General features: G+C 41.5%; 1 protein-coding gene across 1 annotated transcript in view; it reads right to left on the reverse strand.

The window, feature by feature from the left end:
* The window catches only part of tfap2d (transcription factor AP-2 delta (activating enhancer binding protein 2 delta)), a gene marked incomplete at both ends in the record, with an annotated part of 17,632 nt that extends 2,011 nt beyond the window's left edge, over positions 1–15,621 (reverse strand). The window contains 7 exons of the mRNA XM_080457555.1: positions 395–508; positions 1,391–1,532; positions 1,956–2,074; positions 4,426–4,591; positions 10,592–10,652; positions 14,084–14,605; positions 15,583–15,621. Coding sequence (XP_080313681.1) covers positions 395–508; positions 1,391–1,532; positions 1,956–2,074; positions 4,426–4,591; positions 10,592–10,652; positions 14,084–14,605; positions 15,583–15,621 — 1,163 coding nt within the window. The remainder of the gene's footprint in view (positions 1–394; positions 509–1,390; positions 1,533–1,955; positions 2,075–4,425; positions 4,592–10,591; positions 10,653–14,083; positions 14,606–15,582) is intronic.
* Between the last annotated feature and the right edge of the window lie 713 nt (positions 15,622–16,334).

The raw sequence follows: 16,334 nt of genomic DNA on the forward strand, positions 1-16,334 counted from the left end.
TATTTGATAGAATCATGTTCAATGTGTACAGAGTGACATCATAGGTGTGACATTTAGCAGCCCTGCTGTAGTTTCTGCAACCCCCCACCCTCACAGCCCCTCTGCCTCATCCATGCCAACTGACAAACTGCACAGTTGCATCTTTCAAAATGGCAAACGGAGTGGAGAACAGCCAAAATGGAGGAGCCCCATCACTCCTCTTGGGCAAACAACACAGGCTGTCTTGTTGCAAATATTGAGGGACTCCAAACTGGCAACCTGATGTCAGGGCCATTACTACTTTTCAATATTGAGTCTGTGTGACTGTGTGCGTGCTTGCATACATACGCGTACACACACATGTGTGCACATTTCTATGTGTACGCCTGCTGTCCTATGTGTGTATATGTGTTACCTGAAGTGTGTGAGGTGTCTCTGGATATCCAGGTCCAGTATGGGGGTAGGTCTGGAGGAGCCCAGAGGAGAACGGTCTTGGCTCAACAGGTCCTGGAACTCCTTACAGATTTGCCTGACAGAGACACAGAGACAGGGAGAGGGAATAAGGTTACACAGTGTAACATCACAAGTGTCAATGTATCCATTTATAACTCAAAATACATTAACAGGATTATTAACTCAAGATTTTACTGTGTAGCGTCTGTCTCTCACACAACCTTTATGTGCTTTTGTCTGTGGGTTGTTGTTGGGAGTCTTACTCAAGCAACATTTTCCATCCTCAAAAGGAATTATATTTTTGTCAGAACAACAACAATCACCTATAACAATCAGCTATGGGGCGGCCATAGCTGAATGGTTAGTGAGCCTGCCTAGGGAGCCAGAGGCCCTGGTTGCCCCAGGTTCGATTCCAGGCCAGGTCAGCATATGTGTCGATGAAATGAAAATTGTCCCTGAGCAAGACTCTTAACCCCTAATTGCTCACAGGTTCTCATTGGAAACAAGACCGCAAGGACTTTCATGAACGACCTGTTAAAAGGAATTATCCTTATCCTTAACCTTAAAGATGTGACGACAAAACTGATGGCTCCTTCACTATTTAGGCCCATGTGATGTTTTTGTGAAGACCTAAGCCTGCTTTTACAATCAAATAGACATGTCTATTATAGATTATGAATTAATTGCAAGTAACTTCAAGAGTCCAATATTGGTGGAAGCTCTATACTTGGCCCATTCCTTTTTCCCTCTACACCAAATCCCTTAAAATAGCAGTTCTACAAGCTCAGAATATGTCATCTTTCTACGCATTATGAGCATGTAGATCAGCCATTTCCGCTGAATGCTCGCCTCAGAAAAGGGACACTAGGGTTCATGTTTTTAAATCAGGCCGAGGTGCGACCCTGCAACTTCTCCTGAAGTCTATTTGTGCGTGCGACATGCGTGTTCGTGTTCTCACTTGGTAGCCAGCACCATCTTCTTGCGTGTGTTTGTCTCTTTCGGCTCACTGTGCTGTCTCGCCAGGTGTTCTCCAACCGCTTTTGTAGGAAACTCTGTCTCACAGGTGTAGCCAAAGTCCCTCGCCAGGTGGAGTGCCTCACCTGTACACACAGAAAAAAAGGGGAGTAATGAGACCAACCCATTTTTGGACACAGACCCGTTTGTATGGGTTGTGAGTAAATATTCAATTTTTCATGCCCTTTCCTACCCGTTCCTTTTTTTAAGATTTGAGAAATGTTTTAACCTCTCAAAACTAGTGAAAATAGCAGATCTATTTGCTCACAACAGCTCACACACAGGTTGTGAGCTTGTAGATCTGCTATTTCTACTATTTTCTAAATAGGGCCTAAGTGATTCATCGCATATCTTTGAAAGTTTGGGTCCCAGCTGAAATAGTTTTGGGTCTTGAGCTGAAAAGGTTTGGGAACCCCTGCTATAAAGGAGGCAATCAAATGAAAAGCCACAGTAGATGAAGGTCAAGGACCCAGGAAGTGTTTAGATTGAATTGTTTGAAAGGTCCATACCTTCCACCAGGGATGTGAGCAGCGTGACGTTGGCAGCTTTCCTCCGGCCCGCCGGCAGGTTGAGGCCCAGACGGTCGAGTTTCTCACGAAGACACCGGCCGCCATTCTTAGACTTCGCTCTGTAGAATGAAGAGATGAATATTAAAAGAGAAATGTTTTCCCTACCAGCCCTCCTTGTGCCTTTAACATGTAAACTTTAGGATTTGTACATACTGTATATACATCATTTGTTATTGTTACATCTCCGGCTGTTTGTGTGTTCAAATTCCATGGGCGTGCTAAAACCATATAGTGAGAACTTGAAGTATTGCTGCAATAGAGGTAATTATGTTATTATAAACAGGCTATGCCTATAGATCAGTCTGGGCTCAATCAGATCTTATATTTAGCTTTTCCCAATATTTTGTACAAAGTAAAATCCAGAGTTTATTCGGAGATGGATCCTTACGGGCACATTTTTACACTCTCATAGTTAAATTGACTCCGTTTGTAAGGTAATAAATGTAATAAATATAAATAGCAATATGTACTGTAGCTATCACAAAATAAAGTGTTTACAAGTTCTCTCTGCAAATGTAAAGCTATTATATAGCCTCCAAGGATTCCACCTTTCATTCAGGTGCACAGATCCCTAGAAATACCTACGGTGTGCAATTTGGCTTTCAAAACAGCTATCCACAATTGCTTAACAACTTCAACCCTGGCGCTATTCTTGGCACGTCATAATAGGCAAACATTTGGCAAAAATGGCAGATCTATACAATCTCAACGCATCGCACAATGGTGCATTGTGAGCTTGTAGACGGGCCATTTTTGGCAACGAGATTTGGTGTAGAGGGAAAAAAGGAGTGGGTCCAGGATAGACCTCAGGGGGATCCCCGTCAATGAAGTATAGGGTTTAACCCAGTAAGACCTGAGGATGATTCTACAAATGTCTTCTAAATCCTAACAGATTTCTAAGGTTTCTGATGTTGATTTATCAGTGGTGCTCAAATTCTTTCATGTCCAGGACCCGCAAAATTATATGTATTTGGCCACGGACCCCCATCTCAAAATATTTTGTTCCAGTGACCCCCAGAAGCAAAGATTTGAGTTTAAATATTCGCTTTAAAACATATATATTAAAAGATTTGCACATATTTTCAAATATTTCAAATTTTTTGGCACGAAATTACGCGCTCGTATATCTGCTATTTTTGAATAGCCAAGTATAAAATAATGCTTAAAGTGGTTAAAAACTAAAATGACACAGATGCTTTCCCAGTTTTAATGGGGTAAGTGGTTAAATCCATTTTCTGAACACGGCATAGTATCAGCGCTATCTCTATGTCTCTCCATACTATTACTCTAATACGACGAGAGTCACAAGCAATTTACTCGGCAGTCAAATGAATGCACAGAGGTTTTATTTCCTGACAAACAATGCGATGAGACGTTTTGATACAGAGTCTACACCATATACACAGTCCCAGATGTGCAATTGAGTGCATCTACACCATATACACAGTCCCAGATGTGCAATTGAGTGCAATCACCTTCTATGATGATGCTGACGTTGATGCTGTACATTTTTATTTCTGATTATGAGCACACATATGTCTTTTTTTTTCATGTTTTGCACATCACTGATACCTCAGACATGTCCTCTGCTGTCCATCTCTCTCACTCTCACTCTCTCTGTCTCTCTCACTTTTGCTCTCTCTCTCCTCTCTCCCCTTTCCCTTTCTCTCAATCTCATCAATAATACAGCGCTGGCAACTCTTTCTTTCCTCTCCTCTCTCTGATGCTGGCGTGCTTTGGCCTGGTCTCTCCTCTTTCAGTCTCCCTGGGCACCACAGCGCGTGCAGCCCTGGTCCTGTTTCGCCTACAACAGCTCTACAAAATCAAGCAGTGCTCTCCAACTCCAGCTATAGCTTTAAGCTATCACAAGTGTTTTTGTTATTTTGCTATTTTGTTACTAGAAAGTTGTAGTTTTATAGCCGACCTCAAAGTGCATTCTCTGATGTTCCCATTTAGATGGTGTTTGTTTTTGTGGTGATATCTTTCTGTCATGTAAGTTGTGTTGGACGGTGAGGTTCAAACAGGCTTGGAACAAAGGCCACAACATACTGTATGTATGTATGTATGTATGTATGTATGTATGTATGTATGTATGTATGTATGTATGTATGTATGTATGTATGTATGTATGTATGTATGTATGTATGTATGTATGTATGTACGTATGTATGTATGTACGTACGTACGTACGTACGTACGTACGTACGTACGTACGTACGTACGTACGTACGTGCGTGTGTGTGTGTGTGTGTGTGTGTGAATGTGTGTGTGTGTGTGTGTGTGTGTGTGTGTGTGTGTGTGTGTGTGTGTGTGTGTGTGTGTGTGTGTGTCTGTGTGTGTGTGTGTGTGTGTGTGTGTGTGTGTGTGTGTGTGTGTGTGTGTGTGTGTGTGTGTGTGTCTGAGTGCTGACCTGCGGAGTATACCACCCAGTAGGGATGCGTTGAGGCACTCTGGTGGAGACAGTCTTCTCTTCACCTCAGCAATGGTGACTTTGTACTTTGAGGTGGAGCTGAGCAGTGACAGGCGGCCTGGTACTGAACAGAATAGATCAGTAGGGTTCACCACACACGTTCCTCCTGCGCAAACAAAACAAGATGTGCCTGTTGGAGTGGTTGGACGGCTAGTGTAGTGCTAAGCGGTTTGGAAAGCAATACTTCCGTTCTATCATTGCAATGCAAAAGCCTGACTGTTATTTGAACTATTATGGGTAGCTTTTTCCACCGTCACAGTTAAATTAACACTCCGGATTGTACAGTGTATGGGTTAAGAGTAGAATAGAATAGAATACACACTTTAGTGTCTACACTTTAGAAACTGCCTTTGGCTATTATAGTGCAGAGAGTTATAAAGAGTCACAAGATGAAATAAATGAATGAAATACAAATGAACACAATAAGACACATGGGGGAACAAGCCATATGCCTTCAGTACATATTGGCAGTGGCTATTATGTTCAATAAAGTGCAAAAAGGTTAAATTACAATACTTAAGGCTAGCTAGACAATCAATTACAGCTGCATATTTGCTACGAAAAAACAAAACTCTTAAAATAGTCTTAAATGTATCCTATTTTCAACTGACATTTTACAAAATCCATATAGTTATATTAAGTAGCTTACTGAATTACTCATATACATTTTTATTTCACTTTATACCAACTATCATTTTTCCCAAATTATACCTGCTATAGCACAGTATATGGAACTCTGTATGAGTCAGTAATTGAGAATAAAACCTAAGGCTTGAATTGGAAAAATGCTACAGTAACATTGTCAGTATTAATTTAACTGACAATATAGGATTTGAGCTAAATGGACCTGTACGGGTTGATTTGGATCAGTGTTAAATAAAAACTGTTCAAATTATGTAAATGTATCCAATTAGTTTATTTTACTGATGCGTAATAGTAGCATATATAGTAGCAATAATTTCAGTATGGGGAGCCAACCACAATGTTTACACAAATATTTACTTTTTTCCCTAGGTAAATAACGCCAGGATAACCCCAGTTAGAGTGCACAGACTATTAGCCCCATGTGACAAAGTAGCAAAGTTGTCCTTTTTGTAGAGGTAGCTATGAACTCAGTGAAAGTCTTTGTAAACAATTTGTATGAGACACCTGTGCAAGATGGAAGTGATGGAAAGAATGAAGTCTCACATTGCAACAGTGCAACAGAGAATGAGAATTTTGGGCAGTGTGTGAATGTGCACCCCGAGTACACAATGCTCTAATGATCCTGACAACATTATTGACATTTGCCTAAATATGTAAAAATATGAATGATTATGGAACATTTGGTCAAAATCATATCATATGACCTCAACATATTTATATTCTTAATATACAGTTGAATTCATTTTCATTGCATTTCCTAACCCTTTCATACTGAACAAATTGTATATGCAAACACACACACACACACACACACACACACACACACACACACACACACACACACACACACACACACACACACACACACACACACACACACACACACAGACACACACACACACACACACACACACACACACACACACAGAGATATGTATACTGTATATAGATATTTATTATTTAAATTATTTTTTTTACTGTAAGTGGCCCATGCATCTAGGCTTTAAAACGTTTATTTGTGTGATATTTGTTGTGTGATATAACAAGTCATTAATACATTGATGTAGCATGCTATCATACTTGAACATCCAAGTACAACAATACAAGGTTTCTTTATTGATCCAAAGGCAAGGACCTCTACTATTGAACATGTTTTTTTCTTTTACTTCGATGTGTATTTTTACATTAAGTCAATAATCCAGCCTGTATGTACAGTACCTCTGCACCAAGACTAGGAGGTAATAATAATAATAATTATTATTATTATTATTATAATAATAATGATAATCATAATAATGAAAATACAAGTTTGATTCCACATTTTACTGTAGACTACTGACTTTGTGAATAAATGGCTACATTTCTTAATTTTTTACATGTATATATATATATATATATATATATATATATATATATATATTGCCTCGCATTATTAATTGCAAATATTGGATATCATGTATCAACTGCTATGAGTAGGCAATAGGCATGTTTATTAAACACAAACTTGAACTAAGGACTCTAGCATCTGAAACCCGAGGCTATTGTCTGATGTAGGCTTCTATAATTAATTTGCTTCGTTATCAAGTCTATCTTAACAGCGGGGCGTGTCGCTTTGTTTTTAGGCTATGAGCGGATACGTGGAATGCAGGAAATTACGCAATGTGGGCCCTGTGCCTGGCGGACCATAATATGAGGCTATTATTTTGGGGCAATGGATGACTTGTTTGGAGTATTTTATTCAAATGCAGGACGTTTTTTTTTAAAGGTATTTTTACGATTTGTACCAATCTTTGCTGAAGGCGATAGGACATCAAATGCAGCCCAAAGTGCTTTACATAAAAACTATCAACAAAATAAAAATAACACAATATTAAACAAGGGCACTATAGGCGCTATTGATTAGAAATGACCCGAATGAGCACCATGCAGGTGTGGACAGCGACAACCGCTCTGAATGCATTTCAGCACCTGGACAGCACCTGCACCTGCTAATATTATGGCCTATAGTGGGAGCTGTCCAGGTGCTGAAATGCCTTCATAACTAGGTGCTTATAGTGGGAGCTGTCCAGGTGCTGAAATGCCTTCATGGCCTTTACTGTATAGGTGTTTAGTGGGAGCTGTCCAGGTGCTGAAATGCCTTCATGGCCTTTACTGTATAGGTGTTTAGTGGGAGCTGTCCAGGTGCTGAAATACCACCATGGCCTTTAACAAGGTGCTTTGTAGGTGCTGTCCAGGTGCTGAAAAGAGGTCGTGCTGTCCACACCTCCGTGGTGCTGAAGCCACCGGTATATCCATGCATGCTGTACTCCAACTGACCATGGAAATTATAGTACTCCAAACATAATTAATCTGTAGGTAATCACAAAAGTGTGGGCCAGGTCTAGGATACTATTATGCTAGGCTGTGTGTGTGTGTGTGTGTGTGTGTGTGTGTGTGTGTGTGTGTGTGTGTGTGTGTGTGTGTGTGTGTGTGTGTGTGTGTGTGTGTGTGTGTGTGTGTGTGTGTGTGTGTGTGTGTGTGTGTGACAGACGCATACCGGGCAGACCTGTCTGTCAGCCTCACGCGCTTTGACAGGGCGCGCGTCTCTGAAAGCTGCGGGTTCACGTCATATTAATTCCCCCTAAAATGTTTTGATTCAAAGTAGTTTGTATTTTATGTTGCCAAGGGCAATCGAAAAGAGCTATTGCCGGTATAGTGCAGTCAGTGGAGCGCGCGGGCCCAGAGGCGATAACGGTATTTAAGCAACGGAGAGTAGCCTCGGGCTGCGGCGCGAGCGGCGGGCGGGATCACACGCGGAATCAAGTGCCTTTTACGGAGTTTGCCACGAAAATTAAAGAAAAAGAGACACGGGCCAAATGTCATTCTCTCGCCTGTTTTAACAACAATGTTTATAGCTCCAGTCAGCCCACACAAAAAAGCCGCCGCCAGTGTCTTGACTAGAAAATGTGTGGGTGCGCACGCGCTGCCACGGAGGCGCGCGTCTGCGAGATGAGCTTGATCAGGATTGGTTGTAAGAGCCGAACGGGGGAAAGTGATACCGGCTTGATTAAAACACAGACGACTCCTCCTAAAGTAGGATCCGCGTTTTCTTGAGTGATTTTTCTTTTGAAAAAAGGGTTATGTGAATATTCATGGCGCGCCAAAGCCTCAGTCAGAAAGAACAACATTAATATGATCTCCACTGAATTCGGGGGCCCCGCTCGGCATTAGCATATCAAAGCGTGCGCCCGAGGCGAGAGAAGCTATCGATACGGGGAGCGGGAGGTAAAGCAAAGATTATTGGTTGTGATGGTTTGGAGCGGGGCTGAGCTGCAGGGCGAAATACAGCACACCATTAACCGAAAGTGATAGCGGAGGGATTCCCGCGTCAATCCGCGAGAAAAGCCCCGCCAACACCTAGGCGAGAGCTGATGAAAAATTAAACCATGAGACACAGCCTTTCCTTTCTGTAGGCCTATATGGAAAAACTACACATGTGTGTATAGGCTACAGTCAAAATCACCAGTGTTCATTTAACTCCGAGAGTGTACACATGGAACCTTTATGGCATTGGTTCTCAAAGTGGGGTCCAGGGACCCCCAGGGGTCCTTGGGGAGGTTCCAGGGGGTCCCCAGCAAAATTACTTCATATGGCATCACAATCATTTAAACCGATATTTAAAAAAAAAATCTAAATTATTCAAAATCTTTCAATTTTCTTGAAAATGGTAAGATTTTGAATAATTGATGTCCTTTTTTTGGACACAAATCTTCTTTTCTGCGAGTCCCTGGCACAAATCATTTTCAGAAGGGGGTCCGCGGCCAAATACATATCAATTTGGGGGTCCTTGACATGAAAAGGTTTGAGAACCACTGCTTTATGTGTCTATTTGTACACTGCTCTCGGAGTCAAATTAACATTGAGTATACTTTGCAGTGGCAGCAGCGTGAATAAGCGCTCCGACTATAAAAGCAGGCTTTGATGGAGCAGGCGCATCTAGCTTGGGTTAAAACCCGGAGAGCACTCATGAGGAAATTGCTTCGTGCACGCTATAGCCCTAAAGCCTCATCTTTCACCCTGCAAACTTGCAGAATTGCCAACATTTCTGCTCACACCTGCGTGGTAGCCGTCCCCATGCTTTCCTTTGTTTTGTGACAGGAGGAGGCTTGATTTGTTATTTCGACTTAAGAGGATGGTTTATATGGTGTTTAGAACACACACATGCAGTAACAAACAATGGTTGTATTGGGAATACATATTTATATTTTAATGCATTGTTCTTTAACGAATACAAGAATGTGTCTATAAGAGATCAAGCGCCACATATGGCAATCATTCAAGAAAAACAGAAATCATGTCCTTAACTCATCATTCTTTAAACTAAAGTCATCTTTATTCAAGAATGGGCTGCTGAATTATTGTTTTAGTTAGCATGTAAGCTTGTAATAAGCTAAGCATAGGATTAGCTGGCTCACTAGCCACTAGCATGTTTAGAATAGCCTACTACCGTATATAGCTTTGCTTTGCAGCTCGAATTATCATCATATATATTAACAAGTGATATGATTAATATAAAATATATCATCTATTCATTATAGCCTAGTATTTTAATTATTGTAGTTGAGAAATTGCCTCAACAACGTTGTTTGGGCAATTATAGTCTATATATAAGACAATTCTGCTTCACAAAAAATTACCATTACACTAATAGGCTATAATAACATCCTTACACTGCCATATATAATTTTAAACTGAATTAAAAAATATTTATATATATTCTGCACATCCAGATTAATGAATGAAGTCTTGTTTCGTGTATTTCAAATTAACAATGTTAAAATATAATTTGAGATGTTTTGCACCAAAACATTATCTATATCAAGATTATATATATATATATATATATATATATATATATATATATATATATATATATATATATAGCCATATATCAAAAATATATATCAAATTTAAAACAATAATTGTAATTTATTTATTTGACAAAACCCTGCAAAATACGAAAGCATGTGTTCAGAATAAGCGATAGTAGAAATCTTGAATAACGATTGATGTCGAAACTATAGGTTTAAATTCGGATGCATCGACATGCCTTTATTATGTTTAAGCCATTTTTTCCCCCGAAACTTAATCTTATATTCTTCAATTGCGCAAGGGTGATGATGATGCTTGCCAAAAATAACTGATCTGCAAGTGAACAACACGAAAGCGTTGTTATAGCCTGTAGCCTAGATTAGTTCTTTTTCTTCCCCTACGGTGTATACAATTGGGGCGTCAGAACGTGTGTCTAAACAGGTAAGGGGGAGAATAAAGAGGCACTCCTCTCCTCGTGTTGGTATGTTGACAGGAGACAGGCGAGGAGTGCTGTTCCTCCTGTTTGTGTGTGTGTTGGCTGTCTTCTCGTGTCAGCTGCTACTGTTTAACCGCTACATATAGAACAACTAGTGAACGGAGGGAGCCTTACCTCTCCGGATGACGCCTCCCTGGCCGTTCAGCATCAGCCCACACTGTGCCTCCACGGAGCCCTGTGGAGATACCGTTTCATTAATATGAATCAAAGAGAAGATATAAAAAAATGTGTGACTCAGGCAGAATGTTTTTAGAATTATTATTATTATGACTTATGAGCCATTGGACTTTTTGAGAATTGTAACAAAACATGTTTTAAAATGCTGCGGGCCAACCTGTTGTACCAAAAATAATGTAATATTTTGACTTTTTGGTACAATTTTGACCAAAATTCAACATGTGCCTTGACGGGTGGGGGGGGGGGGGTGCAAAATAGTCACAAGATGACTTTTGGGGAATATATTATTTACCATTCTGTCCCTATCAGGCCATAACTCGGACGCTGCTGAGTCGGCTCAAGCAGACTTCGCGTTAGCTCACTCGGTGGTGCCTCCTGTGGCTCAAGTCTGCTTGAGATGGCGCACTTGGTCGTTTTAACAGTTTTGTTGTTGGATTGTCAAAAACGGATTTCCGCATAATGCAGAAGTCCCTAAAAGACAACACGTGCCTTATTCCCCCCCCCCCCCCCTTCAAGGCACATGTTGACATGATTGTACAGAAACAACACTATAGTGTTTATGGAACCTGTTAGCGCCGCCATTTTGCTGCCGACTCGCGTGCAGGGGCCTGCTATCAACAATGTCATCAAGAAAAGAGAACACGAGCCTTTATTCAGAAAACACTTAATCCCTCGTGTGAGCCTCGAGGCCGGGCCCCGAACCCCCGGTTCACCCGTGCACACACAACCCCTGATTAAAATGAAATAAAGCTGAAAGGGCCTTGTTGTAGCTCCTTCTTAACCAACTCCTGCTCTGGTTTCCCCCCCCCCCTTCTTCTTTTTTTATTCCGCAGCTAAAGTGATTATAAAATCAATATACAAAACGCAGAGGTCTTGCATGAATTAGCTTAGTGACGGGCGAAAGGTGTGGCAGCTCCTTTTGTTCAGCATGAAAATCTCTTTACGCGCTCAAAGATGCGACCGTGCTGCACGAGGCTGGGCGCATCTGTTCTGTTCGGCTGGAAACTCAGGTTCATGAGGCACTCTTTCTTTTTTCCCTTTCTTTTTTTCTTCAAAAGGTTCAACTTCGTGTGTGTGTGTGTGTGTGTGTGTGTGTGTGTGTGTGTGTGTGTGTGTGTGTGTGTGTGTGTGTGTGTGTGTGTGTGTGTGTGTGTGTGTGTGTGTGTGTGTGTGTGTGTGCGTGCGTGTGCGTGCGTGCTTCAATAAAATATTATTTAAATAGTAGACTATTGAAATAGCACAGCCTATATAGAAAGCTGCTACGTTTGTTCCTATAGGTTTATAGCGGTTAGTGGTTATAACATTATTATTAATTTAATTGGAAATTTAACTAGAAATATTTTTGAATACATGGTGTTAAAATATATTTGTATAGAATAGCTTAAACAGACATTTATTCTCATGATCACTCAAATAGATCTAGCTTGATAACAAGGTTCAAAGTGATAGAATTTCAAACTAAACAACTAACATGGATACTTAATAATAACAGCAAAAATAGCTAAAGAACAATTGTGAAAAGTACTGAATAATGAAAAACATAAAGACGGAATTCTGAATATCAATTGGCTTCTACAATTGCTTTTGCAATGTTGTTATTATTATTGGATAACAATTATTATATATATATTATATTATTAGCATGCTTCATGCAGGCATTAAGGCTTAACAATGACAAATAGCCTATTAGTATAGACATAATAAAATAATAAAAATAGAAAATGACATAACAAAATATCCAAATGTATTAATATAAAACAAAATTATTATCATTGTTCAATATTCTATAGATATGAATACATAAATACATATTAAAAACAAAACAGTAATAATAATAATATCCTAATAACAAAATAATAATAGTAATAATAATAATAATAATAATAATAATAAATATTAATATTTGCTTTTGAAAATCGTATGACCATAATAGGAAAGTCTCAAAAGTGAGAAAGCAGTAGCCTGCGGTGCTATCCAGTTAAGCCCCAGCAAGGTAAATAGTTAACGCAACTGAAATTATTTGTCAGTATGTTAAACCGTATTTAAGCATAGACGTCTTTAACTATAGCTCAGATGTCGCTGCATAAATAACCAAGTTGATTGACGTTAAGTCCGTAATTGGATAAACTACGGTGCTTTACGGCGCTCGAGCGGGCCATTGTGCCTCGAACCCCGATCCGTTAATCCGCCCTTTACCGGAGAATAGAGAACCAGCGGCTTTTCTCTGCCTCAGCAGACAGCCGGACACACACACACACACACACACACACACACACACACACACACACACACACACACACACACACACACACACACACACACACACACACACACACACACACACACACAAGAACAGTGCAAATTCGTTCTCATCTCGCCCATTTCTTTACATCGAAAGGAATTATGTAAAATATGGGTCACGTGTGTTTCAGGAAAAATAAAGGGCCGATTTCACAATAGAATAGTATAGACTGCTAGTCAATTAACCTTTAGAAATGGGCCTGCCTTTCAGAATCACGGTCCGTGTGGACTTGACTCTTATTTAACCTACACTCATTGGATATATCAAGTTCTCTTTTTTCTCTTATACTTGGCATCGAGATTAGCTAAAGAAGCTATCGAATATTGTTTAGCCCAGTAGAATGCATTCTTTGGTGGAGTGTACTGGTCTATAGCGTCTGCAGTGCCGATGGGCTATTTTACAAAAGGCACAAGCCGGGCAGACAGACTGTTAACGGCGGGCAGACAGACAGACATCTGGCCCCGATATTCTGGATTTGCTGCCTGTGAGGTTGGTACAATGGGAAAAAAGGCTGTTTTGAAGGAGTAGGGCAGTGGGGCAGTGGGTGAATAGGGCACTGGGACAGATGCTGAATGGGCCAGGTTAGGTATAGGACCAGGCCAGACCAGGGCAGCTGAGCTTCTACGATTATGGATGAACTTGAGAGGGCTTGAATGGGAACGAGGGGGACAGGAGGAAAGAAACAAGTCAGCTATGCCAGTGGTTCTCAACCTGTGGGTTACATAATTCCTTTCGATGTAAATAAGTGGGGTTTTATACTATGAAAATTGGTCAAATTGTCAAATAATTGAAAAATTGCTGAAATAATTGAACTAATTGTGAAAATAGCTGATCTACAAGCTCACAACGCCTTGCAACTGTGCTTGTAGATCAGCTATTTTCACAATATTTATCTGTGGAACCGAGTCACACTAAATGTAATACCTTACAAATATATGATTATTTTAGGGGGTCACCAGTTCAAATATGATTATTTCGGTGGGGGTCACGGCCTGAAAAGGTTGAGAACCACTGAGATGTGCCTTTGGAGTTGAGAGGCGGCTCAACCAGGGAGGGATGGAGGGAGGGAGGGAGGGAGGGTGGGGGGGGAGGAAGTAGTAGAGGCAGACTGTCGGTTCTTTAGGTACCTGCAGGTCGTCCGCCCCGGGCGGAGGGAGACCCAGGCCGGCCGCGGGCAGCAGCCTCTGGTCCGCGTGGTGCATGCCGACGCCGTAGGCCTGAGAGCCGTGTGACGTCATGAGCGACAGGTCGTGGCGGCGGTAGGCGTCGAGGCATCCCAGCTCGCGCCGCTGCTGCTCGTCCAGGCACGACGACTTGAGGGCCGAGCGGGCGTTGTGCAGGTTGATGAAGTCCGCCGAGTCCCCGTGGTGGATCTGCTGGTAGTACTGGCCCGAGTGCAGCGAGTTGAGGCCGTAGGCCTCCGGGCCGGCCACGGCCGGGTGCGAGTGCTGGAACTCGTAGTGGAAGGACTGGTGGTGCAACGGGGTGTACTGGTGGTTGGCCGAGAAGTAAGGCGAGGCGAACTCCGTCCCCGCCGTGGCCGGGTAGGTGAGCGGCGAGGAGGAGGAGTATGCGACCGAGGAGTTGGCCACGGACTCCAGGCAGCCCAGCTGCATCAGGCGGTAGCTGTTTGATCCGTCGTGACGTATCTATACGAGGAATATAACCATACGAGAAAATGTATATCAGGCGATGTCATTTAGCATCAGCTATACTACCTGGTTCTCAAACTTTTACATTCCAACTGGTCTCCCCCTTAACTCAGACAGTGTACAAATGGATGTATACTGTCTGAGTTACATACTTGTAAGGGTCCATTTAGACCCCCCTAAACTTTAGGGGGGTCTAAATTGACCCTTACAAGGAAACCAAGAGAGTCCCTGAAAATCCACTTTGAGAACCGCTGAGCTATACTGACTCCTCTCTCTCTCTCTTTCAGTCGAGTCGAGCTTTTAACGCAGACTGCTTCTCCAAACATGCTCAAACACAACTCAAAAACACAACTCACACACACGCACACTGCACTCAAAGCGGGTTTTCTTTCCTTCTTCCTTAAAACCACCTGAAGGAGATGTCATTTCCACAAGCCCGGGAGGGGAACGATCGCACGGCAACAGGAGCCCTAGGTGTTTCCTTTTCTTTTTCCTTTTTTTTTTAGGGGGGGGGGGGTGCGTGCCTGTCACTCTTCAGTGTTTTAAAAGGCGTGCTGTTATATGTTATTATTACCGAGCTGCTGGCAAATGTACTGTCCCAGCTCTCTCTCACATTAGCCTACAATGGATGGCAGGTATAGAAGAGTCAGACACACCAAGAGAGGTGTTCCGCCCTAAAATGTTCTAATCACACCGTTACTCGCGTACACACACACACACGAGCCTCGTTTACTTCCCCACACTAATAAAAAAAAGCATTGTTTTACCGGCAGCGCTATAGACACAGCTAGCAATTTCTCTCACCATCATGTTTTTTTGTTTTGTTTTTTGTAATCCACGCGTTTGCCACAGCAGATGCTGTAACGAATTTTACTGTAGCTCTATTTCACCCAACCAATACGATCACAATAACTTCTATAATTTCATAATTATACGAATGGAGGCTATAAGAAATAATAATAATAATAAATTACCTCTGCGTCGTGGACCAGACCGGGGAAGGTTGCTGACATTGTGTTTTCTCCAAAGTAACCCGGGTTTTTTTTCTCTTCCTCGCCGATCGAATAATGAAAAATGCGTTAAAATCCCAAAACCAAGAGAAATGGAAGAAAGTCCCCCGTGCGCTCGGTATAACGGCAGAAAGCTGGTGGATGGCGAGCGTCTCCCCTCTGCACGGACGGGGCTGGCTCACGGATTTTGTACTTGCAGGGTATTTCTCGGCTGATGTCGTAGGTCCCTTGGTAATATAGAAGTTTTGAAAATTAAGCATCAGCACTGAGGAATGGGAGGACAATAGACGGAGCGGAGCATCCCAGGAGACAAGGAATAAATATTGTATCTTCGCCTTAATAAGGAACCAAGTGCTTCTTTCAACATTTTTCTACTCTTTTTGTGGACATTTTCTTTTTGAGCCGTTTGTATTTTCACAACGTCTATTGCGTGCTTTCTTCGTTTTTTTTGTTTTGTTATTTTTAAATTCACTCTGCATAAGTCGTTTACAAAATTGTACGGATTTTCAGCGGAAATGTAAGTTTGTTTGAAATATTTAAGGGGTAATTTCGAAAATTACTCACTGAATAAAAATGGATTTTCTTTTTTCCCCTCAAAATACGTTTGTGATTTAATGATGATCTTCGATGGAGGATTTCATTTGGAAACTGAACCTTTTTCAATGCTATTTTTCCTGCCTCAAAAGCCATAGACGACTCGTCATATTAATATTCTT

The sequence above is a fragment of the Gymnoscopelus braueri genome (genome assembly GCF_963280865.1).
Source record: "Gymnoscopelus braueri genome assembly, contig: SCAFFOLD_222, whole genome shotgun sequence".
In the NCBI taxonomy this organism is placed as follows: Eukaryota; Metazoa; Chordata; class Actinopteri; order Myctophiformes; family Myctophidae; genus Gymnoscopelus; species Gymnoscopelus braueri.